The 24,759-nt window shown below is 39.5% G+C and overlaps 2 protein-coding genes and 1 long non-coding RNA gene across 5 annotated transcripts; 1 reads left to right on the top strand and 2 right to left on the bottom strand.

Moving 5' to 3' along the window:
• The first annotated feature begins 961 nt into the window (after positions 1–961).
• Positions 962–7,906, top strand: osgin2 (oxidative stress induced growth inhibitor family member 2). Of its 2 annotated transcripts, none has more exons than XM_063879759.1 (6): positions 962–1,090; positions 3,508–3,600; positions 3,722–3,858; positions 3,942–4,133; positions 4,243–4,334; positions 4,426–7,906. In XM_063879759.1, exons 2-6 carry the CDS (start codon positions 3,534–3,536, stop codon positions 5,606–5,608), a joined length of 1,671 nt encoding a protein of 556 aa, XP_063735829.1. In that variant the 5' UTR covers positions 962–1,090; positions 3,508–3,533; the 3' UTR covers positions 5,609–7,906. The 2 variants fall into 2 exon arrangements, with proteins under 2 accessions (XP_063735829.1, XP_063735828.1); XM_063879758.1 differs by lacking the exon at positions 962–1,090 and adding an exon at positions 1,174–1,300.
• nbn (nibrin) lies at positions 6,397–18,177 on the bottom strand. 2 transcript variants are annotated; one of them, XR_010165462.1, is made up of 18 exons: positions 17,979–18,177; positions 16,748–16,869; positions 15,081–15,208; positions 14,300–14,459; positions 14,106–14,209; positions 13,881–13,998; positions 12,614–12,804; positions 12,370–12,470; positions 12,128–12,260; positions 11,811–12,019; positions 11,522–11,696; positions 10,716–11,382; positions 10,555–10,629; positions 10,244–10,384; positions 9,584–9,700; positions 9,451–9,500; positions 7,060–8,193; positions 6,397–7,021 (listed from the first exon to the last, which is right to left on the bottom strand). XR_010165462.1 is itself a non-coding variant. In XM_063879757.1 (17 exons), the coding sequence occupies exons 1-17, from the start codon at positions 18,007–18,009 to the stop codon at positions 8,160–8,162; spliced, it is 2,556 nt and encodes an 851-aa protein (XP_063735827.1). In that variant the 5' UTR covers positions 18,010–18,177; the 3' UTR covers positions 6,397–8,159. The 2 variants fall into 2 exon arrangements, 1 of the variants encoding a protein (XP_063735827.1); XM_063879757.1 differs by having other exon boundaries at positions 6,397–8,193.
• Positions 18,178–23,077: 4,900 nt separating this feature from the next.
• Positions 23,078–24,062, bottom strand: LOC134862225 (uncharacterized). Its single transcript, XR_010165477.1, has 2 exons — positions 23,943–24,062; positions 23,078–23,626 (listed from the first exon to the last, which is right to left on the bottom strand). It is a non-coding gene; the product is annotated as an uncharacterized LOC134862225 (long non-coding RNA).
• Between the last annotated feature and the right edge of the window lie 697 nt (positions 24,063–24,759).

The raw sequence follows: 24,759 nt of genomic DNA, 5'->3' as shown, positions 1-24,759 counted from the left end.
CCTATGGTCATGAAGGATGGGTTATGACCGAAAGAACGAGATCGCGGATACAAGCGGCCGAAATGGGATTTCTCTGCAGGGTGGCTGGCATCTCCCTTAGGGATAAGGTGAGAAGTTCAGTCATCCGGGAGGGACTCGGAGTAGAACCGCTGCTCCTTCGCGTTGAAAGGAGCCAGTTGAGGTGGTTCGGGCACCTAGTGAGGATGCCACCTGGGCGCCTCCCTAGGGAGGTGTTCCAGGCACGTCCAGCTGGGAAGAGACCGAGGGGTAGACCTAGGACCAGGTGGAGGGATTATATCTCTTCGCTGGCCTGGGAGCGCCTTGGAATCCCCCAGTCAGAGCTGGTTGATGTGGCCAGGGAAAGGAAAGTTTGGGGCTCTCTGCTGGAGCTGTTACCTCCGCGACCCTGACGGAAAAGCGGGATAAGATGGATGGATGGATGGACATATATTATATATTAAAATAAAATGGGCCAATCTGCATAATGAATACTTTTACTTTGGGTATTTTAAGTATATTTCGATACCACTACGTTTTTTACTTACTTGAGTAACATTTGCATTGCAGGACTTTTACTTGAAACCATATTCTTACACTCTGGTATTTATATTTTTACTTAAGTTCAAGATGATAGTATTGTTCCACCTCTGCTGTTGTATTTTGCAACAACCTTATTTTAAATATATCTTGAGAATGCAGCTTCCCACTGAAGGACCTCTCAGTGAGCAGCATGTCGGCGGCGCTGTGAGGATGAGGATGGTGAGAGATGCTCTGATCTTCCGGATCTCTTCTTCTCCGTGAACGCGCATGCCTGCTGGTGCAGTGAGATGCGCATGTGACGACAAAAGCAAAGACAGGACCCGGTTTCACACACACACACACACACACACACACACACACACACACACACACACACACACACACACACACACACACACACACACACACACACACACACACACACACACACACACACACACACACACACACACACGCCATCAAGCCCCACAGAAAATAAACCTGTCAGGCGAAGTTAACAGGCTGGTCAGACCCGAATAAACCAGGTCTGCTCGGATATAACTGCACAGAGGTAAGTGTGTGTATGTTGTGTGTCTCTTTGCGCGCGCTCACGCGTGTGTGTGAGATGACGAGAGAGAGGTTGGCTAATTATCTCATGCAGAAGCCCGGACAGTCGGATAGGTCCTCCCACCGGTGTCTAGTTATTTATACGGTTAGAACCTCAGCCGTAAGTCGTGATATCAAGACGCGGTTTGGACACAGAAAGATTCATCACAGCGCGGTAAGAGATGCTGTTATTGGCCGAGTGTTGCCGGTGCCGGTGTGTGTTTGACCTAAATTATGCAATGACCGTGACATAGACGCTAGCCGCATGTGCTCCTTGTGACTTATTGGATGCAAGGACCGCTGCTGGAGTCAGGAGTGTGTGGTGTGTAGTGGGAGGCTCGAGCCCATATGGGATGATGTGGTAACCGACTGCAACATCATCCAGGTCCTCCACTAGCTTGTGCTGCAGCAACATCCCCACTTATACACATCTATGTATGCAACCTAATTCTGATTTCAAGTTTAAGGCCTGTGAAAATCCAGTGCACCTTTTAAACAGAACCAAGTCAGAAATTAAGAGAAATCCTGATGAATAATTAATGACAAAAATGCTTTTTTTACTCTATTGACCACATTTTAGGTTAAAAGTGTAACATCTGTCCTAAGTTTCATTTGTTTTCCCTATAGCCCACAATATAGGTAGCCTACGTGAGTTCTAGAAAAGAATGGTCCTTCCTCTCATGTTGTACAACACACACATGTAGGTGCATGAATGGGCCGGGATCCAGTAAAACAAACCAAAAACTAGCAGCAAACATTAAACTCTAAATTTCTATTTATTTCCCATTTTAGTTGTGGATGTATTGTGTTCTCCTTTCAGGTAAAGGACTGGTTATGACGACTGGCTGTGTAATGTTGGTATTTAAGGAGTTTAATTAAATGTCAAAATACAGTGAATAAAGAACACAGACTTATGCTCACTATTTACTCATGCATTTGTCAGCATAATGTCAAAATGTTTAAATTGCCTTGAGAAAATTATGTACAGCAAGAGTTGTTGCATCATATATTTACATCCGGCAGAGACTACATACTGTTGTGTGTTTAAATCATAATGTTAACTTGTTTTATAGGACAGGAGATGCAGTTAAAAGCCTAAAATTAGTAGACCTTTAGGTTTGTACTTTTTTGATTAGACATAACTGTTCCCTTCGGTTTATTATTATAAATTCATGTGGATTAAATGCACTGATTTAAAAGGTGCGCACAGTGAAAGTTCAAACATAAAAAAAACTGTTGTGATTGTTTGTCAAATTGAACAGTGGCATGGAAATACCAGTATCAGCCTGCCAGCTGGGGGCACGGCATTTTCCAAACAGGGCATGCAATGTGTGGAATCCAACTGCTTTCAATGAAGAGGGTAAACAAGCCAGTGACCATAGACAACCGGTTACAGACAGGTCAGACAGGGGGCGGGGTGGATGTTGGGGGGCAGCAGGGAGGGAGACATGGTCATTTTTGGTCAAAAATTAGACAAAGGTGTTGTGGGCAGTAAGTAATGAAGTAAGTAAGACAAAGGTGTTGTGGGCAGTAAGTAATGAAGTAAGTAAGACAAAGGTGTTGTGGGAAGTGTTTTGGTATGTACAAAACTGGGGCCATTGGCAATGTTTGCTGTGGCTGCTGGGAATGTTTTGGCGGGAGTGAGTGTGGTGGTGTTGGTGCTGGTAGAGGTATGAGAGGAGGAGGAGTTCTGTCAGCGTGCCAACACCACATTCTCACCCTGCTGCTGTTGAAAGGGCCAGTAAAGACATAAACAGGCCCAGTGGGATTAGGGCATACTCGGAGGAGTGATCATGGGGGATTTGCTGCCCGGCTGGCACACAATGGCACTGTCGTGTAACTCACAAGCACACACTGCACATGCTCAACGGCAAAGTTTAACAACAGACCCAAGCTTACATAAATCTGATTAGAACTCCCCTTTGTTTGGGAAGCGGCACGGGGTTAACAGACTAGCCATGCCGCAGGCCATATTTGATATGACGGGACGTGCTGACGTTGGTTGGACGGCAAAGAGAAAAGCTTGGGGCATGTTTTGTTGTGGCGGGGTGTTTCCACGTGTGTGAAGTCCCAGACAGACAGGGAGGGTCACGGCTGTGTGTGAAAGCACAATAACAGGATGAAAAACAGTTTTCCCCCCGGTCAGTGTGTGGGCACGAGTCAGCTGATGAGTTGATGGCGACAGGATCTAAGCTAACATGAGACAATAACAACATAGGCAGACACAAAGACTGCAAGCCGGTTTGAACCTGTTCAAATAATGAGACTCAGGATGGATGCTTGGACGCATTGGGGGGACAAAGCACAAACGGGTCTGGTATCGAATGGACAGTTACAGAAATATCTAGATCTTTCTTCTAATTTCTATCTTTCCTTTCTCAGTGCCGGCTCTGGCCTAGGCTGCAGCCATGCCTCTTCTGGAAGAGACCACTCTGCCACAAGAGCGACCACCCACTGTTCCTGTGGTCATTATAGGTAAAAGTTTCGCACTTACTTGACATTAAATTGTTTGATTTCTTTCTCACAATAATGTGTGTCATGCAATGACTTGTGCTGTTTTGTAATGCTTATCCAAATGTTTCCAATCTGTTTTTAGGCAATGGTCCATCCGGTATTTGTCTATCCTACCTGCTAAGTGGACATAAGCCATACCTAGATAGAGCAACAGTTCACCCAAACCCGATACTATACAGGAAATTACAGGAGTCCAAGAAACTATCCATCACTGAACAGGCAAAAACATCTATGAATTCTTTGCACATGTACAAATAATCAGTCACTCTTACATGTAATGAAATTAACATTTGTTTATGCAGGATATGGAATATTTGAGTGAAGGTCTCGAGGGGAGGTCAAGGAACCCAGTGGCTGTGCTTTTTGACACACTTCTGCACCCTAATGCTGATTTTGGCTACGAGTTCCCCCCTGTCCTTCAGTGGAAGAGGGACAAGCAGCAACACATCCCACATGTGGTCCTGGGGAGGGCAACACCTGGAGGTGCTTGGCATGTAAGTTTGAGGTTCTGTCTGCAACACCATTCTATATTTTCTGTCATTGCTTTTGTTTTTGTCCGTCTCTGACGTTACATTCTCCTCTACGCTTATCTTCTTACCCCAGGCAATGGAAGGCTCAATGCTGACTATTAGTCTTGGCATCTGGATGGAGCTTCCTGGGGTTAACTATAGGGACTTGACTAATGGGAAACGCAGGTACTGAGAAAGGTTGACAGCAAAGACATGACTAAAGGCTCAGCTTCATTCTGTGCCACCTCTAACCTCATTGTCTTCCTCTTCTCTCTAGAGATGTGACCAGTGACAGAGCCACCCCAGAGGAGATCTCGTCCTATTACCGTAACTATGTGAAGCTGAAGGGCCTCCAAAAGAATTTTATCGACAACACCTACGTGACCTCTGTTCAGAAACTCTGCCGGGGGCAGGAGGGGGAAGGTCTGGAAAATAGGCACACTGATGAAGGAGATGGAGGGGTGGGAGATGGTGGCAATCAAGGCTTTGAGGGTAACAGGGTTGAGTGTATAGACAAGGGAGGAGGGGGGACTCTTTGGGAAGTAAGGGGATACCAGCAGGTGCAGAGCGACACTCATGTCCCCTTCTCTCTGTTTGCTGAGAATGTGGTTGTGGCCACCGGTGCGGCCGATTCACCAGTTCACTTAGGCGCAGAGGGGGAAGACCTACCATTTGTATTCCACAGCATCTCAGACCTGGGTTTCGCCATAAGCCGGAGAAAACTGGATATGAACTCTGATCCAGTTTTAATCGTAGGTGCCGGTTTGAGTGCTGCAGATGCAGTTCTTTGCGCTTGTGGCAGCAACATTAGAGTGCTGCATGTCTTTCGTAAAAGCGTGGACAACCCAGACCTCATCTTCAAACAGCTGCCCAAGACCCTGTACCCTGAGTACCACAAAGTCTACAACATGATGTCCACTCAGACCTACACTAACGTGGCTCCCTCCTGTTCTGAAGACAGACCCCAGGCATTTAGTATTGCCTCATCAGTATGTGCCAAGATGTGCCCAAAGCCCCAGTTTGCTGCAGGTAACATGGCTGGTACTGCAAGTGTCGGCCTGTTTCCTGACTACACAAGTTTCCCTGAACACTGCGTGGTGTCCTTCCAGTCTGACATGACGTGTTTGCTGCAGGGGAACGACTCCCTCAAGGCTTTCAAGATCTCCATGGCCCTAGTGCTGATTGGGACCAACCCAAACTTGTTTTTCTTGAAGGGGAACGGCCAGTACCTGGGTCAGGATCCAACAAAACCCATCTCCTGCACGCAGAACCCCATTGACATCCACCCCTACACCTATGAGTGTACCAATGAGCCAGGTCTCTTTGCCATGGGACCGCTGGTGGGAGACAACTTTGTTCGCTTTTTGAAGGGTGGCGCTTTAGGCATCGCCTCGTGTCTTCTAAAGAGACTCAAGAAGAAAGGGAAGCTCATCAGCAACGGAGGGAATAACTTCATTTGAAACTAAATGGAGAAAAGAGCGGTAAACGTTGGTCCCAAAGTACAGAATAAAGGCGCTCAAACAGGCTGATGTAAAAGGTGAAGCAGAAAACAAGGATTTTAACGTTTAAATCATTTAGGCAGTTTTTTCATCAAAGCTAAGGAATTTTTACAACTTTATGAGACCAAAAAGACAATGGATGTACAAGTATTAGTTTCTAAAGGAACAAAAGACAGCTTTCAAGAGTCTTGTCTGACTTCATCAGAAGTCCCCATAAGTCCAAGCTACCATGTGCCAATGTTTTTCAGTCAATCTGTAACCTCACAACTGAATGGGACCTTTCTTTTCATCAGGGTTATTTATTTGTTCACCATGTGTCTTTCATTTCATTTACTAACAACAGTTCTATGGCTGCCATATCACACTTTAATTCTTATTTTAGCTTTATATGCTCCAAAAATAGAGGCCACTGCGCTCATTTGCCATGCAACTTATGGCTTATAGTTAACAACCTGGAGTGGTGAGTTTTTTGGAATTGTAAACGCACAAAAAAGTCTCTCAGAATTTAACAGTCTCAATGTTCCTGATTATTCTGAGCCATCTTTTTTAACTTCAGAATTCTTTGCTAAGATGCTATTGTAGGTAGTTGGAGCCATATATCGGAAACATTTTAAAAAGTCAAATAAAAAATATGCTTTAGTGATACTTTCTATGCAAACATTTAACTTGCAGATCTGAATGTATTCTTGGGCCATTTACAACGTAACTAGAATATAGTTAAAAAATGATTACGACTCTCGCCTTCAAAATGTTTCTAAACATTTATCTAAACCACAATGGCAACACTTTGTTAATTTGTCAATTACTGGAAGTGAATCAATGTAGTCATATTATGTTTCTATAATTTATGAAATATGGAAAACAACTTTATTTACTCCACAAAACATAGAAATAGCAAAATCAGACTTCTGGAAATATATATTTATAAAGACACAACACAGTTCATTTCCAAAATTACAGGTTAGATTTAAGAAGGAAGACTTGTAGGGCTAATTAATTTCTTACTATTATATCGACTTTGGTTTACTGTCCAACTCTACGTGTTTGTAAATAAAAAAATCTTCTTCCATTTTTTCTAAATCAGCTTCAAAGCAAGCAGCCAATTTTCTGTGTCAAACAATATAGAGGTTATGAGCAGAGACAGTAGCAATCTTTTCTACATTTACAGCTTTTCCTTTCTTTAAGTCATTTGAATAATGCAAAAGTGTGATGCCCTATTGAACGCATTTTTTTTTTTGGTGTGTGTGATGGTCATGCTCATGGTTTGTTTGTTTTGATGGGACACTTTGATTTTTTTGTCCGACCCTTTTAATTCAAAATGTTAGTCAGTCAGTGTTGGGGTTATTGCATTACTAATACACATGTTGCTGTAGTCTTATTACTTTTTCCACTAACAAAGTTAGTAGTTTAACACGGAAAATGCTTTGGTAATCATATAACAGTTAACTAATGAAAATGTTGTTACTCATGTTAAATATTGCATTTTATTCCTTAATGCTTTTTCACTGACTATTGTTTTGATACGAATATTAAATATATGCATGCAGGCATGAACAATTGCCTAGCAGCAGCTGCTCTGAGCAGAAGACAGTGCTATGTGGACATGCGTAGAAGAGTACATTTAATGACAGAGGGGACAGGGTCACTTAAAGTGGAATTAACTCTTATTACTGTTAATGTGTAAGTAACATAATCAAGGTTAGACGATACTCTCTATAAGCAATATTCTCGCTTAATGAAGATTAATGCCCCAAGCAATGTGTATGTAACCAAATAATTAACATTTAAAGGCAGATTTGTACGAATATTAGAAAGCAGGCTCTATTAACAAAGTAATTAGAAAATGACCCTATTGTACTTTAGGGTGAATAACTGTTTTAAGGCCTGCCTCCTTCTTCCTTTTGGCACTGTGATACCCATTTCCTTGCTGCAGTAAAAATAGAGTAAACTCAACTCATATGTGGCACTTGCCTTGAAAATGAATAGACAGGTGGGCTTTGACTACCTGCACAGAAAGGCCATAATTGTTTTGGCATGAAGTGGAGTCAACAGCACAGTTTTTCAGATCTGTAAAAGTGCCTGAAGGCTCATCAGAGATCGTTTAAGCAACAGCAACTTGAATCCATCATAAGTTTGCTAGTTTAGCTAACACTAAGGGATAGCTGCTTTCAGCATGTAGAGTTGAAATGCTCTGGTACAATTAAAGAGTTTTTAATGTTTGTAAATCGCATTTTTTATTATTGGACAAATAAAACTTTAAAAACATTGTCTGAACATAAGAACGTTTTTTTTACATTGCTCTGTCGGTTGATAATTAGTGACATACAATACCAAGCATTGGCAAACATTGATCCATTGTATCTCTTATGACGCAGTCACAGTTGAAACCCAGAAATCAGGAATCAACTACTGAATTATCTTTGTCCTTTTTTATATATTGTTGATGGAGTTCGACATACTTCCTGTGCCCTTTAAATGACTTCCCTCTGTAGGATGTTAAGATGGAAGCACCTCATCTTTTCCTGCTTAGTTTGCTGGGGTTGTACCTAAAACACACAAACAAAAAGGTTTTATCTCACAGGTCTGTCCATTTGAAGATGGGCTTTTAACATCACTTTCACATCATGGATCATTCCTCAATGTCCTTAGAGGCATTTTGGACAAACAGTAAAAACAGCCCAAATTAAGTGCAGTAAAACGCAGACAGTGTTTGAACAGCTTAAAGCAAACAGGCTTCCTATAAACCGCGTCTGGAACATTTGTTTCAACCTACCAAAAAAATACCGGGTTGTTTTCTTAGCAGCAAAGTCTGGCTATGCATGACTGACTGAGCAGTGATCAAACAGCTCAGCTTTGACACACACGCACACACACACGCACACACACATGCACACATTCACAAAATCAATCTCAGACTGTCTCTTTTCTGCTTAGTCAAAGAACCACGGCTGCAGCAGCTTACATCATCTCTGTTACCCGGGCAACCTCTGTGACGATAAAGTAACTCAGCTCTGATTGGTTAAACTGAAGCTACAGTGGTCATATAATTCTCTGTTAATGATACAATGAATAAAGTCTGCACCTGATTATAATGACTGAGGCTGTACAGACAGAATGTTCACTTTAGAGGATTTTTACCATCTTGACCAGCATGGTTACAGAGTGTAGCACCAGGCACCTCTATTACAGGACCCAATGTACATTTAGGATTTGGGCTGAACTTCAATGTTTAAGGGCAACAGACTACAAACTCAACAGGGAAATATTGTAGCTCCCATGAGTTCTAAATCTAAATCAGAAAGGATTAAATATTTACGCCTGTCTCATAACAATTAACACATTAAATTGAACTCATTAAAGTAAAGGAATAATGTTAACGGTTGAAATATAATACACAAAGCACTGGCTGTCACCACTGGCTGTAGCTAATGTTATTTTTTTTCTACTGAGGTTTCTGAATGAAGGAGGGAGAAGGTGGGCTATTGCAATAGAATTTCATTCAAATATATTCATTTCATTTCAATTTCATTGCCATTCGACTGTCGACTCTTTTTGAAACACAGGTGAAAAAAATGTAAAGTATCTAAAGCAGCAGGAAAAACTACCAATGACTCAATGAAATCAGTATTTTACCGTTTATAACAAGCCACTGTTATACTTTTAAAACGACCTACTGAAAGAAACAGGTAAGATCAAATGGTTTGTTTTTTTCCCCTCATACTCAAAACCAAACAAGAATTTTTAGCGTGGATAAGTTGACAATGTAGCAGTTAGTACTTTGAGTTAGAAATCCAATTCCTCACCTAAAGAGGTCATCTCCAACACTCTCGTCCCGTTTGTTGTAACGCTCCTCCTGAATCAAACAAAGGCTCAAATCATTAATGCAAACCTCAAAGAGTTCCCACACAGATACGAGAGCGCGAGTGAAAATATTACCTCAGCTGCATCTTTCAGCCATTCATCCAGATCTGTGTTTTTGCCCCTGTTGTGAACCAGTAGATCAGAGCCTCCGATGACGTGGCCCGCTGCGCTCGCTTCACCTGGCCTGCAGATCTGTCACGTGCACACAAGGGCATTTAGATCTTCTTTTTTTTTAAGGATTCTGTACATTTGTTGTGCTTTGAGGGGTTGAATGAGGTAGATCTTGACCAGACGGTATGTATCCGTCATTAGAGACAATGTTTTCATTCAGTATACACAATCATCTTTTCAACTCACTTAAATGTAAGACGCACAAATAATGAACATTTTAATGATTTTTTAAAAAGGTGCACTTAAGTGCAGTAAAAGAATATGTGGGGAAAAAACGTTATTGTTTCTGCCACTTGATTGTTTTTTTACACCTTACCCGTGAATGAGGGCCTTTTTTCCTTTTTAAATTGAGAGAAGTTGTAATTGTTATCGATTCAGTACTATATTTTTCTGTGTAGTTAATGGAGGACTCAATATCTAGATAACATCTTTTGGTAGACACATAACTACAACTGAGTACAACAATGAGAGCCTTTTTATAGCAGTTATTCACCGTTCTGTTCCCATCTTTCCAATAAGACTATGCTGTTTGTTTTTGGTGTGTAAGCAACATGGTGGACAAACCTTGCGGAAACTTTTGAAGTTCTTTGCCCAGCTGTTGTTCTGAATCCTCTGAGGTTTTGTTTTGGTAGGTGCGCTCACAGTCAGAGATCTAAACTCCACTAAAACCAACTTTTTAGGAAGAGCTTCATCAATGTTTGACTCCTGTGAAACAGCACATAGTGAATCAACTTCTGAAAAACTGTTTTTATTCTTCCTTGAAGAGATAAATGTTGAACGATCTGTAAGGAAACACACTTAAAATGACAGTACTATGAATATTTGAGGGTTATAGAATAGGATAGCAGTGCACTCAGTGATGTGTGTTTTCTTACCTCCTGTTTGACTGTAACCGGTTTCTTATTTTTCTCTTTTGGCTGGAAAATACCTGCTTTGCGCGGTTCTATATCCTGCAGGAATAAAAAGAGTAAACCATGTTAATCAACAGCATGCCCTGAGACATGTTCAGTGTTAATTTCTCTGAGTAAATCCTCACCTCAATGAATAATTGTAAGTCGTCATCAGAAGGCTTTAATTGTGTACTTGAACTGGCAGATGACGCTTTTGGAGGTTTGCTGAGCTCATGATTAGGTGTCTTGTATTCAACAGGTAGAATCTGCTCAGTCTTTATGGAGACAACATGCTGCTCAGTTTTTAGGTTCTTATGGGAGCTTGACTCTTTTTGCAGGCCCACCTCTGGCCTCTGGTTGTTTCCATTTTCTTCCGGTTGGACACGCTGCCTCTTGCTTGAAGACGAAGCCTCTACAATATTTAAACCTTGTTGTTGTTTGGTTGAGCTGCTCACTTTTAGCTGCTGGCCTTGATTCCCTGAGGGTTGCTCATCAAAGAAGTCCATATCCTGCGACATAAGAAACTCCAGTTCGTCCATCGGTATCTCTGCTTCCATCTCTTTCCTCTTCCTATTCCGAGGCTCTTCCTGGACAGTGTCTGAGACCCTCTGCGACTGAGCCCCTGAGCGTCCTACAAAGAGATCACTTGCTGACCCCAGTGGAGTCTGGGATGTTGCTGCAGGGACTCTGTCTGAACGGGAAGATGTTTCTTTAGATGTGGATGAAGTGTTTGCTGGCTGTATGTTGATGGATGATTCTAGTAGAGGACGCTTTGGCTCCGACATGGAAGCAGAGAGCTCGTCCTCCAAAGGCCTTCAGGATGACACAGAGAGAAGGGTAAGCATAGAGTTTCATGCTGATCTGAGATACGTGCATGTTCAGTTTTGGCAATTGGTCTCTACCGACATGCAGAAACACTGATATAGTCCTTTAAAGAAAAGCTAATGTTTACCTTTTTTTGTTGATTGTTTGAAAGAAACTGGTCAGACTTGATTGTTTCTGTGGGGAAGCTTGTGCAGAGACGTTTAATTTTTGAGGAGATGGCTTCTGTGAGAATGTCTTTATGCCACCATCGGTCCTGGGAAGTGAAGACCGGGACCAAGCGGCACTACTGCCTGCACCTGAAACTACAAAACATTGACTGATGGGTAATGGACGATCAAGAGCTTATAGTAAAACAAATCCTGAAAGCAGTACAGGAAAGACAGACAGGTGCATCTCTAGTTTATACACACAGTTACCTCTAGGTTTGTTCTCAGGCTTCTTCCTCTCTGAGGCCGTGTTGTCTACAGTGTTGAACGACGAGCTCATTGTATCCGCCACGATGCACTCAGTGGTGGTCTTCTGAGCTGCGGGTTTGGATCCACGGAGCTGACTGCTGTTCTGGTGTTGCTTCCTCTCAGGAGTCTCACCTACTGACATCAGCTCTGTTCCTTTAAAAACCTCTGTCCTGATAAATAACAACAATTACAATCATCAGACAGGCTTCCCAGAACAAAATGTTTGGACAACTTTCACACATTATAATAGATGTGTGTTTGCGAGTGCGTGTCAGAACCTTTGGGATGTCTCTGTGTTGGCTGCATAAGCTGTGATGTTCTGAGATGCTGCAGGCAACACAGTCTCCTCCACCGCCATGCTCTGAGACAGCGAAGCACTCGGGATTCTGGGTTGCACTTTGGGTGCTGACTCTGAAACATAAACAAAAATACAAACAAATCAAAGAGAATTTAGAACGCTAAAGACAGGAGACTGGGGAAAAAAAGACAGTAATCAGTGCTTTTCTATTTAATCCCCCACCTGAGTTGGGTGTCAGACAGGATGGATTGCAGTACTTTTCACAGGAAGCATAGATGGCAGCCAAACCGATTTCAGACTCTGTGATGACTCTAAGGCCTTTTCTGTTCAGCGAAAAAAAGGATAAAAGTCAGAAAAGAGAAAAAGAGAGAGAGAGAGTTTCAAAGTCTTTACAAATCATCACTCATCAACTCAACTGCCAAAACACATTCTAAAGTACACAAACGCAACCAACGGTTGTGCTGACCTTTGAACAATGTCCTTTGCAGAGTTTGCCCAGTCTGCAGCAGAAGTAGGAAGCAGAGGCTGGGAGCTGCCTGAGGCAACATCCATTACACAGCTCTGAGGACTCTCCAGGAGGCTCCGGGGCAGAGAGCCCACCTCCAACAACTGGCTCCGTCCACCTCCAAAAGTCACAGCTGCACTCAGGCGCTTGAGCTGCAAACAACATTGAAGAGCAAAACCATGACTGTTTATCCGTACAGTGACCGGAGAGGTAGGAATGTACTGACGGAAGAAGTCTTCTAATATTTCTGATAAGTCTGATTAAAGGCTCAAACCCGATCCATAAATATTTTAGATATTGTAAAAGCATTTGTTCCGGAGGATATTCTTTTATGTTGTTGTACTCAGACACATGCAGCGCTAGGTTTGGAAAATGCACTCACTCATAACGTCAGAATAGCCGTGTACAGCCGTGGGCTCTTACAGGTTGCAGAATTGGCTCTGTGTCGATCATTTTAAAATCATTTTAATGTGTATAAGCCTAAATGGAACGTAAACTAAATGAAGTTGAGGGAGTCTTGGGTGGGTGCTATTTTTGTGTGGGATCATTGGTACACCTGCAATACATCTGTGGACTAGCTTAAATGTGTGGGCTGTATTTTTATTTATTTTTTTACTTTACTTGTGACTTGAACATCATCCCTTTTTAAATGACTAGGTGATAAGTGAGTGTAAGAAATGACACACAAGCAAAATGCTCCAATTATTGGTAAATTAATACATTGCCATTAATAGCAATTTACCACTTAAGTGTTTGATAACAAATGAAGATCTTTTGTTTTATATTAAATGGTTGCTAATTTGCCTGCTGAAGACATATGTAAAATGAAGATACATTTGCAATGATGATGACAGTTCTATATATTATTAAATAACATATTTTTTATTCATCTAGAAAATATCTAATCTCTTGTGAAAACAATCATTACCACAGCTCTGCACTGGAGCAGTTTGTCTCCCAGAGGATCTCTGTGCCGCTCACTGCCTGGCAACTGACGTTCAGCGGAAAAACAAGACGCTGACGAGATCATGTAACTTTCCAATTATTACCGAAGAAAAACAAGCAGTGTGCGGCGGTTACACAGCCTATAACCAGAGATAATTTCTAATAAACCTCTTGTGATTTGTTGTCCTTCACTCAGAGCATAATTGCAGAGCAATAATAACTGATCACCTGAAGCCCTGCTGTTTTGTGACCTAGAATATCACAAAGGAAAAGGTGGACATACTTGTTTGGCACTGAGGAATATGAAGGTCTTTCCGGTGAAAAGCTGTTTGCGAAATGGAATCACTCCAAGGTTAACATCCTCCTTACTCAGGCTGGGCTCATCGATCTCAGGGATGAAACTTAAAAACAATGAACGGCACAGGGAGGGAGACAATGTTCAGTTGATGCTAATGGTCAATTAATCCTCCGTGAGCATGTGTATGCATAAAGATGGCTGGCTTTGTACCTCTCAGATTTAGGAGGGGACAATTTCTGCTGAACGGCTCTGCTGAGCTCTGAGAAGAACTCTGGCTTCACGATGGGACGACAGCACAGCAGTGCAGATATGGTCTGATTAGGAAAACAGGAAGAATGTCACACACATATTTTGGCACAAAAACATCACATGTGCTATTGAGAATAAACAAGTCCGGTCCTGACCTTGATGGTGACTTTAGCAGAGGGCATGGCCAGGTGGGTGCAGTCTTGCGTCCAGGTGTTGACAAGCTTTCCACCCAGAGCCACCAGGGCCTGAGAGAGCGTCATCTTGCCATCACTGTCCAAACATGAGGAACACACCACGGGCTTCTGATGGTCCACACTGTGAGGAAGGAGATTCATAACGCAACATTACATTTATAATAACTGAGATTTGTAACTGAGCCTTTTCTAAATGTTCAGGAAATGAATCGAAGCCTGAATGCAATTCGAGGTTAATTCTTTGGCGTATCATTTTCCTCATAGCTTTTGTCAACAATATTTATTCACACAAGAAAACAAGACCATTATGCAATAAATACATACTTAATATTGCAAACACTATGACGAAATCTATTGTCATTTTCTATAATGAAAGAAATGCTCACAGCGCAACTAAAAACTGGGGGGTGCTGCCGTTGTTGAGTTTATACCTATTGAAATTTAAGATAAATAAAGGCGATGTTTGATATTAAATAAGGTAAATAGATGTTCCTTCCAGGAGTAAAGAGAGGACAAAAGGTTATACACTTTACCTGAAATAATTGAGTTGGCATCTATTGTAGATTTAAATCAACTACAATCCGTTGAGGTTTAGTCAAATCAAATTCAACTAAAACTATTCATGTGACAAAAATATGACCACATAGCATTTTTTCCCAAAAACTTTGACTAAACCTAAATCAACATTTGCGATAAAAATGAACACTTCAAAAAATAACTAGCCTTGTCTTTATTTATTTACCTGAATTTGCTGTGAAACACCCCAAATGTAACATAGTCTCCTGACGTCAGGTTCACTGTTGTGTTCTCTGTCACGCGCTGGCCGTTCACAAATGAACCGTACTTGGAGGTGTCTTTGAGAGTCAGGGTCTTAGAAAAAAAAATCACAACAGCAACTCGTGAAATTATCCATCAGTGAAACAAATCATCTCGACCGTCTGTTCTATTATTCATGTCTCAACGAGAAACCCATCCTTTCAAATAAGTGAAAGCTGGAAATGTATCTTGGGCTTGGAAAATCAATTAAAGCTGTTAAGTGTAGGAACAAATTACTCAGCCTGCATGCTGAACGAATGACATTCAAAAAGCAGTACCAAAGACTGTTACGAGACTTCTTTAGAGTATTAACAGATATAGATGTACTTCAGACACTTTTAAGGTACAGTGGGATTATGACCTAGAGGGTTCTGACAAATACAGAAGGAAAAGATCTATGCTAGAAGTTAGTTTATAATCCCCGTAAAACACAAGAAAGAAAAAGATAGAAGCTGGTATTGTATACACTTAAAACCACATATACCTCCACCAATAAAAACAAAACTTGCATCAAACGTTATTCTTGTATTTTAAACGTAAACGATACACTCACATGGACATTGATTGTTTGTTTTTTTTAGAAGTTTGATAAACACAGTAATACAGGAAGTTTATGAATTTCGGAACCACTACTATTCACTATTCACTAGTTGTCCATTAGCCTGCTACATGTTGGAGAGAGTATGGGACGTGTGCAATATCACTAGTAAACATTGGGGCTCGGGAAAAAGTCCCTCCTAGACCAATGCTGCTCATGTTTCCATCAGCCTTTACATCACCATAAGTGCTCACTGACATCCAAACCTCACACTGTGGATTTTTGTTTTTCAGTTGCGATGGTATTGTGGTATTTCAAAGACATTTGTTAAGTTAGGAATGTCCAATTAAAGTCCCTGGACAAAAACCTAAACAGTAAATATCTTATATATATATGTATAGAACACCTTATCGGTGTTGATAAAATAACACTCATGCATGTTAAATTCCATATGTGTAAATACTCACAAAGCCTGCATGGTTTAGTTTTAACCCAGTAAATGAGTTAGAGGTGGAGACCATTTAATGTTTTATTTATTATTCCATTATCCTTTAAGTGCTATCGTTTTAAATAAAATGTGATTTGTTTCTGATGACCATCTGGTTAGTTTTTTATTTTTTATGTTAAATGTAAGGAAAGTTACATTTATTTGTCTTTAATGTAGACTTATATGGTATGTATGTATGTGCATTATAAAAACCATGTCATTTCAACATTGCAACCCTATTTATGGTTATTTTACGAGTTGAATCAATACCAATAAGGCTGGGTTCTTGTATGAGTATGACACAAAATTCATTTTTTAACTAAATACAGAAAGTATAAAATATCTGAGAAGTCCATTTTATAAAACTGAATGGTGTTACACTTGAAAGCCAGTGACAAAATGTAGTGTCTGTCAGTCACGCTACACCTGTGCAATAGCCCCACCTTCTGCGCAGAAGTGCGACTACACTATTGTACAAATAAAATAAGACTACTCATCTTCTGGTACACTGTTAGAAGGAATGAATGATATGGTCAAATTCATGTTTGGTCTTCTAATTTCTTCTCACCTGGTCAGTGGCTGTAAGATAAGCGTGAGCCCGGCTGATGGACTGGTCGTTGGGGAGTAGGATTTCACAGTTCTTGCGTCCGACGACATACTCTTTACTCGAGAGGAGATAGTGTGTCTCGCCTGGGAGTGACAGAAGGCGAGTTATGTTAAACATCCAAAACAGACAATCTAACTCTGGTGAGAGTGCACTTTATACGAGTGGAAATCATCTTCCCAAGATCTGTTTCACTATGCAATATAGCAGGCCAATGTTGACAAGATCACAATGCATATTTGACTCAAAGTGACCTTTGCACATGCTTTTGTGTTGGCAGTGGCTCAGGTAGTAGAGCAGGTCAGCAAAGATTGGTTATAGAATGTAATGTCTGTTATAAACATAGAGGGCAGTGGTTTGTGCTCAGTTAAGAACTGATCTCTTATCACTGGCAATAGAGGTAACCAGATGCAATTTTTGCAATGTGAATGTGTTTTTCCTTAGTGGTGTTCATCAATTAATTTTGTGTTTCATAGCCCCATGTACAGTTACTTGAGGAACGAACCGTTTAGAAGAGAAGAAAATCAGTTGAACGAATCCAAATTGGCTGTGGTTTCTCGAAGGTAAGTTGAATTGTTAATGAATTTGTCACAAGATATTAACTGATCCCAAAATGGGGACACTCAATTGTTACAGCAGCTCAAGAGACAAGAAGCAAAGGAAAGAAAGTGAGTGACAAATAAAAAGTATTAGCAATATTTTAGAAAGTGCATGGCAACTAAGACAGACCGCTACAACTAAAATGGTAAGACTTGTTTTGTTATTAAAATTAAATGATATTGAACATTTTCTTTTCCAAATTGTGAAATTGTATGTTATGATTGGTGCAGTGTTTGACGCTTTTAGTGTCATAAAAGCTCAAGCAGGACACTCAAAAAAACGAATGAATCAATCTTGGCCCAATGTTGAAAAATCAATACTTGAATGACATCTCAGGAAACATTCAAATGCAAATGCACTGTATGGTCTGCATGAAAACGAAACTCATGCACAACTTCCTCATGCATAATGAACTGCTGGATTATAATCACATGGCTAACCAGGAGTACATCACACCTCCACGAACATATTCACTCTCTTTCGCTTTAGTTGTTTTTATCATAACTTAATCTACTGTGAAAAACAAAGCTGAATTTAGTTTAGCTGTTAGCTGTGTGTTAAGCTATCATTGTAGGCCTTTTACAGACAAAGTTACCTCCACACTCCAGGGCTGACAGTATCCACATCTTACTGCCTTTTGATGACTTTTCAATATTTTCAACTTTTCATATACTCAAACCTGCATTAAGTGAGAAGTAACCTTATTTTCAATATTTTAAGACGAGAAGTCCTGCAAAAGTATCAACAAGGCAGACACCCAGCGCGCAACCACGTGACGTACTAAAACTGCGCCGCCGATCTCTTTCAAAATAAGAGTATTTACCTTCATGAAATGGCATATTTTACTTTACATTCAAGGGGATAACTTTACTTTCAGATTTGCTATTTAGATATAAATCTTGATGCTATCTGGATACCAAATCTTAATCTGGAAATAACGGGACATTCAAAATGTGTTTATGCAGCTGCGATAAATCCCTAAACCAAAACTGTCAACTGATATTGTCTTTAGGTCTTCAATATGTTTGCAGGTATTTATTGAACTGTGTTTGATACACCACGATATGTATTTGGTTCTTAAATTCTATATGACATTGCTTCACTGCAAAGCAAGCAAATAACACAATTAAATGTGCGAAGCAGATTTTAAAATAACAAACAACCCATTTGAAAATGCCAGAAATGAGTCATACATTTGTGTTTAATTTTAAAATATAAACCAAAATAACCAAGACATTGAGACAGAGTAAACAACAAAATACATCCACAACACAATTCTAGTGTGTAATTATATGCAGAGTAAACAGATAATATGTGGGAGTCATTTGCAGATTTGGTTATACAATTCAGTACAGTTTAGTCCCTCACAAACTTTTTGATTAAATAAAATGTAAAATAAACATCACACATTGCTAAATAATTATTTTTAGTTAATTACTGAGCTCAAAATAAAGGATTATTGTCAGATGTCCACGGTTTGCGTGCATCTGGCCTGAGACGTCCTTTTCCCCAGAGGCAGGGTAGTTTGTGATTGACTCTCATCACTGCAACACTCGTACAAGAGTCAGGTTTACGGATGATCTCACACCAGTCTGGATAATCCACAGGTTGAGGTCCTCTGTAGGGTAAAATCACAGTAACAGTAGATTTATGCTACATCCAAATAAGTTAAATTCTTTTTGGGGGAGGATTGTAAAGTTAGACAGAAACTCACTGGTCACAGCATCCGACTCCAAAAGGCTCCATGCAGACACACTGGTAACAGTCACTGGTAATCCAGCTCTCTCCTATCCCGTACATCAGTCCCATGTGTTCACAGCTACCTAATAATAGAACAAATTAAAGAAAAAATATTTTAAAACCAGTTGAAATGAAATATAAAGTTCTGGATAAAATAATATAACATATAATAAAACAAGTACTTTGTGAAATATACTCTAATGTACAATCCTGTATTAAAATGTTTTTAAGTAGAGGTAGATACCAATTAGCACTATTGGCAAAATGTACTTAAAGTACATTTCATTATGCATAATCCTCACTTTTATATAATTAGAAATATTATATTATACTTTTATCATTAGTGATGCATTATCCAGCATGTCATTGTTGCACCAGGTGTAGACCTTTTATATGCTGATCATAAGATTTGAAAAATAAAACATCTGGTCATGTAAAATTAACAGTATGTCAAGACATACTGCACCTTTTGTATTGAAGAAGCACTCGCCACTGTTATACACAGAGAGACATGGCACACTGGCACTCAGGAACAACAGTAAAGCCAAAAGCAATCCTCCTGCTGTGTTCACCATTTCTAAAAAGAAGCAGTGCACAGGTAAAAACATAGAAAAACAGCAGAAACATACTCAGCACATGAAATCATTTCCAGATTTTTTGCCTCACCTCTTGCAAAGTTTGCACTTTTATTAAGAAAACCTTCTCTTGTCGTCGGGATTTTTCTCTTGATGTCACTCACTCTCTTGTTTTTTGTCTGTCTCGTCTGTGTCTCCTCCTCAGTGCCAGTGAACTGATGCTCTCGTTGCCTATGGGCTCAGATATTTATACTGAACCAGCTCATCTTTATCTCTAGATTCTTCTCTGCTCTTAGTCCCCCCTCCCTGCTCATTAATTGCCTTCTATATCTGCACGCACACATACAGTATGCAGACACACAGAAACAAACGCAAACAAGCTTTATTATTACAATGTTCGTCATTCCCTCTTGTGATGCTTTACAGAAATTGCTCCAGAGTATACAGTGTGCACGCTTTCAGATAACATTTGCCTCAGGGTTGCCATTTGACCCTATCAGTAGATCTCACTGTGACACTACCCATCGGACAGCCAGCCGGTGGCCTTTTGTCCTACACACAGTGTGACCCCCTGACCTCCCTCAACGTCCAGGTGCATTTCAACGTATATTATTGTGATTTCAAATAAAAATAATGCTTTAAATGGTTTAATTTGAAAGTCATCCTTTTGGTCTTTATTTTTATTTTCATTGATAATTATCTGTCTTTTGAAGAAAACAGTTTTTTCACTATTTTTATCTTTCTCATGTTTATGTACTAATATTATATGATTGTATCTACTACTATCACTATGTATTAGTATTAGCATAATGTGTTTCCGTTTGAAAATATAAACATTAACTTATAAAGTTTATCCTTGCATTTTTTCCTATTTACATTTTTCACTCTTTATTCTTATCGCTTCTGCAAATTGTCAGTATAGGAGGATACAATTGTCAATTGTATCCTCCTATACCTATCCAGCCATATGCAATAATGATGCATTTTGAGCTACTTAGATCATTGTACTGTATATTCAATACCCATTGTTCTGTTGTGTATAGGAAACTAATAGATCAAAACTAAAACTTTAAATGCACGTTTTTTTCAGGGGAGCTGGCAAAATATTTAAGGGCTTGTTGGGAGGATTGGCTTCAGTGTCTTTGTGCTGTAGGTTGTTTGAATAAACCACCCTGACTCCTTTGATAACATGCGGTTATGTAGACCTATCCTTACACACACACACACACACACACACACACACACACACACACACACACACACACACACACACACACACACACACACACACACACACACACACACACACACACGCCATTTAGTCTCTTCAGATGACTTGTATGCACCCTGACCGGTCCATCCAGTTTTCTATTGTTTTGAAAATGTAAAATCCTTCAATGTCCTCGTACAAACACTACAGTTCTACTAATATCATTGTGAGCGTTCGGGCTCACACAGGGGTTCAAAAGGATTGAAGTACAAGGCGGGATGGTGAAAACAAATGAAATCTTTATTATAAACTGGACATTTATTAATTCAGGCACTGTCCGGGGGAAAATAATAAGCAGCCGTTGACTGAGAGAGGGGTCATATCATTAGCAGTAAGTCCATGCCTGTAAATCAGCTAATTAAAGTATAACAATAGTATGTGAAGCATACAGCTCCCCATTTCAAATGCAACACATGAATCAGAGATGTGGAGAGAGTAATGAATCACTGCAGACTATGTTAACATGCCATCAGGCTTTATTTATATCCTCCATGGAGAAAATTACAGATGATGACAAAAAACATCCTAATTGTACATTCCTCCTCAAGTGCAGTTAGGGATTCAAAAAAGCAGAGTTATTAATTAAAATACTTTAGACAGCATAGAGTACAAAGACTCAAATTACTTTCTCTGTGGGGACAAAGATTGTTATCAGGTTTGGCTTTTTTACGTCACCAACCGGTTTATAGGATCATTGTGAAACCTGTTTGCTCATGGAGCAGGGTGTACTTGCATACTGAGATCCCTTTGTTAAAACGAAAAAGCTTTTTTGTCTCAGCTGTCAATCCTGTTGTTTAAATGGTAACTGTCTCAATGTGTGTGTGGTTATATTTAAGAAAGAGAGAGAGAGAGAGAGAGAGAGAGAGAGAGAGAGAGAGAGAGAGAGAGAGAGAGAGAGAGAGAGAGAGTCATATTCCACTGCTTAAGCATAAGGCTCAGAAACAAACAAATTCATCTCATGTTAAAGAATTGGTACACCCACTTGTTAACTGAGATACCAAATTGACTTATGTGTGTTGATATTGTCTGCTGATATTGCTGTACTCTTTTAAAAAGAAAGACAAAACAATGGTTTAAAAAAGAAAATGATGACCAGAATGAATTCTGAACTAACATTTTCTGCACATACATAAGATATTATTTTCTCGTACTTGCTTTCATTTAGTTTCATGATTTTAGCAATATTTCTGGTCATGTGGTTTCAAAGGATTCTGTTTAAGATATTTTTTTGTTATAATCTGGCCTGTGTTTAAGGTCATAAAACAACATGGTGAGGGAGTACTTGTTTTGACATTTTAAACACTACTGTTTTACTAAGAAACTGGAACATTAATTGTATCCATTGTAATCATCCTTAATCCATGATTAAATACAACAAGTGCGAGTGTCAAGAAATAAGAGTATGACTTAAATCCATTTTTTGTTGTTGAACCAAATCTTTCCAAAATCATATGAAGGCTTCATCATCATATATGAGGAAGCATTAGTTTTGTTGTGTTTTTCAGAGCCAATTGTGTGTCGGATTTGTTCTTTCAGTTTGGACAAATCGTGTATAACTGATACCAACATCAGTCTAATCACCATTGCACACACTTAAACAAGACAAAGTTCTGAAACAATAATGCAAACTGAAAAACTAATATTTAGGCGTGTAAGATCAGCCATTTTGTGAACACAGTGTTTCACTGGAACATCATTTGTGTGTAATGCCAGGTATTATTTCTTCTCTCTCTGATTAAATTCTTATATTTCACTTTACTGGTTTTAAACTAGATTCAACACAGGAGAAAGTTGAATATGGATGTCACATTTCATGCTTCAAAGAGATATTAGTATTTTATAGGGTGGCCTCGCTGATCCAGAAAATTGAAATAAACAAAACTAACTAATAGGAATGGTGATAAACTTTGAGACCAATCAGTAAGTAGCACTAGTGACAATAAAAAGCATACCGACTCCACTACTTATCATAAATTTAAAAAGCTGCACCCTAGTACTGAACTTTTTTAGCACGAAGAGCAAATGGAAAACAATTTGTTTATCTAACAATAGAAACTGATGTTAGCAAAAACATAAAGCAGATAGATCCTTCAACAAGAACATGCACAATAAAAGTGAATTGTATTGGTTTATTGGAGTGTATACTACATCAAATACATAAAAAAGTAAACAACCATTTCAATTTTGAAATTTGATACTGAATGACATTATTGTTAACACGAGTATAATGTTAATAATTATTACACCTTCATGATAAAGTGTTACTATAGTGCATTTAGTTTAAGCACAACAACACTAAAATGTATTTTTACTTTTGCTTCACAGAGTTAAATACTGCATGTCCCGATGAATAATATGGCATTCAGTCTTTGAGTTTAATAAAGATACTGCAATAAAACTTGAAGAATACAAATGGACATTACAATGATATTTCATGTTATTTAGCAATAGATAACAATCCTCTGATTGCAAAAGTTACCATACCTAAACATCTGACTTCATGGGTCTTTTATCATTGGTACGAGGATCAGAAGTTTTTGCCAGACTCTGTAGGAATATGTCTGATATTTAGTTGACACAATGAAGCACAAGAACAACCGAATATCAAACATATCACACAGCTTCTAGCCAGTCGGAGCCTTGGCAGACTGGAAAAACCTGTCAACAACAGGGACAATAAAGTGAGTATAAAGAAGAGAAGAACAGATGCAGAATAAATAAACATCACACTGTCAATCAGCTCGTTTCAGATCAGAATCTAAGTCACAGACAATAATAGGAGATAATTACATAAGAAGAAACTAGGATTGGATGGCCTTGAGGGAGGGACTCACTCACACAGGGAGTCAGACATCCTGTTTACAACTAGTATCACCTATCTCAGTGACTCTATGGGCTTCAAGAAAGATGGGTTGAAGGGAAACAGTGGACAGTAAATGCATACAAGAGTCAACACAAATCTGATGATACTTACCAATCGATTTACAGCGTCCGTGTCCTGAAAGTGAACATAAAACAAATTGTTCAAGTAAAAAAAAAAGTTGTTACTCTGAGCAGTAAAAAATGATTCCCAACTAACTGTTAAACGTGTGTGTTCTGTTTGTATGAGCTACTCCTCAGTGGGACAGCATTTATATACACAACCCTGTGAGTTTGGGGGGGAACATACACACAGTCAGTGCCCCATGTAATTAGAGGTATATTGATCAACTGCTGTGGCCTGAAGCCTTTCCTCCTAACATTAGCCTGATCAATAGATGTGATGTTCATCCTACTGTGAGCCCCCTCACACACGACCGCAGATGCAAAGTCAAATAACTCTCAGTTATCGCCTGTAGGGAGGACATGGCGGTCAGTTTACCGTCACTGTTTGTATCCTGTTATTTAAAATACAGATATCAAATGGATAATATTTCAAAAAACTGTCTTCACATAGGGATGCATGCACAAATTACACATAGTAACACTATCTTCATTTTTGTAATAGTTATTTTAAATTATGTTTAAGACAAAAGCTAAATAAATGTATAAAAAATTAGATAATATGAATGAATCCTGTGACAGAAACCGTATTATTCTTCTTTATATCTCTCTACTCGAGCAAAAGTAATTGCATGAGGGAATTGTAAAATTGCATTATTCATATTAAGGTTTTGATATCTTCACACAGTGCAGCAAGTTTTGCAGCATTAGCTCTACACAGGAAACGTATATTCTTTGACAAGAAAGACTGTCCTTGAATTTAACATTTTATAAATTTGAAAACTTCTAGGAAGTGGGTTAAGATTTGT

The sequence above is a fragment of the Eleginops maclovinus genome, chromosome 3, assembly GCF_036324505.1.
Source record: "Eleginops maclovinus isolate JMC-PN-2008 ecotype Puerto Natales chromosome 3, JC_Emac_rtc_rv5, whole genome shotgun sequence".
NCBI classification, from domain to species: domain Eukaryota; kingdom Metazoa; phylum Chordata; class Actinopteri; order Perciformes; family Eleginopidae; genus Eleginops; species Eleginops maclovinus.
Note: the sequence above shows the minus strand (reverse complement) of the source record. Positions and strands in the feature narration are given on the sequence as shown.

Coding starts and splice junctions, on each gene's coding strand:
- osgin2 (XM_063879759.1), top strand. CDS start 3,534: ATGCCTCTTCTGGAAGAGACCACTCTGCCACAAGAGCGACCACCCACT. Junction 3,601..3,721: donor TGTTCCTGTGGTCATTATAG/GTAAAAGTTTCG, acceptor ATCTGTTTTTAG/GCAATGGTCCATCCGGTATT. Junction 4,335..4,425: donor TTGACTAATGGGAAACGCAG/GTACTGAGAAAG, acceptor TCTTCTCTCTAG/AGATGTGACCAGTGACAGAG.
- nbn (XM_063879757.1), bottom strand. CDS start 18,009: ATGTGGATACTGTCAGCCCTGGAGTGTGGAG. Junction 10,385..10,554: donor CGGTTACAGTCAAACAGGAG/GTAAGAAAACAC, acceptor GCTGTTTCACAG/GAGTCAAACATTGATGAAGC. Junction 9,701..10,243: donor ACTTCAAAAGTTTCCGCAAG/GTTTGTCCACCA, acceptor TGCACGTGACAG/ATCTGCAGGCCAGGTGAAGC.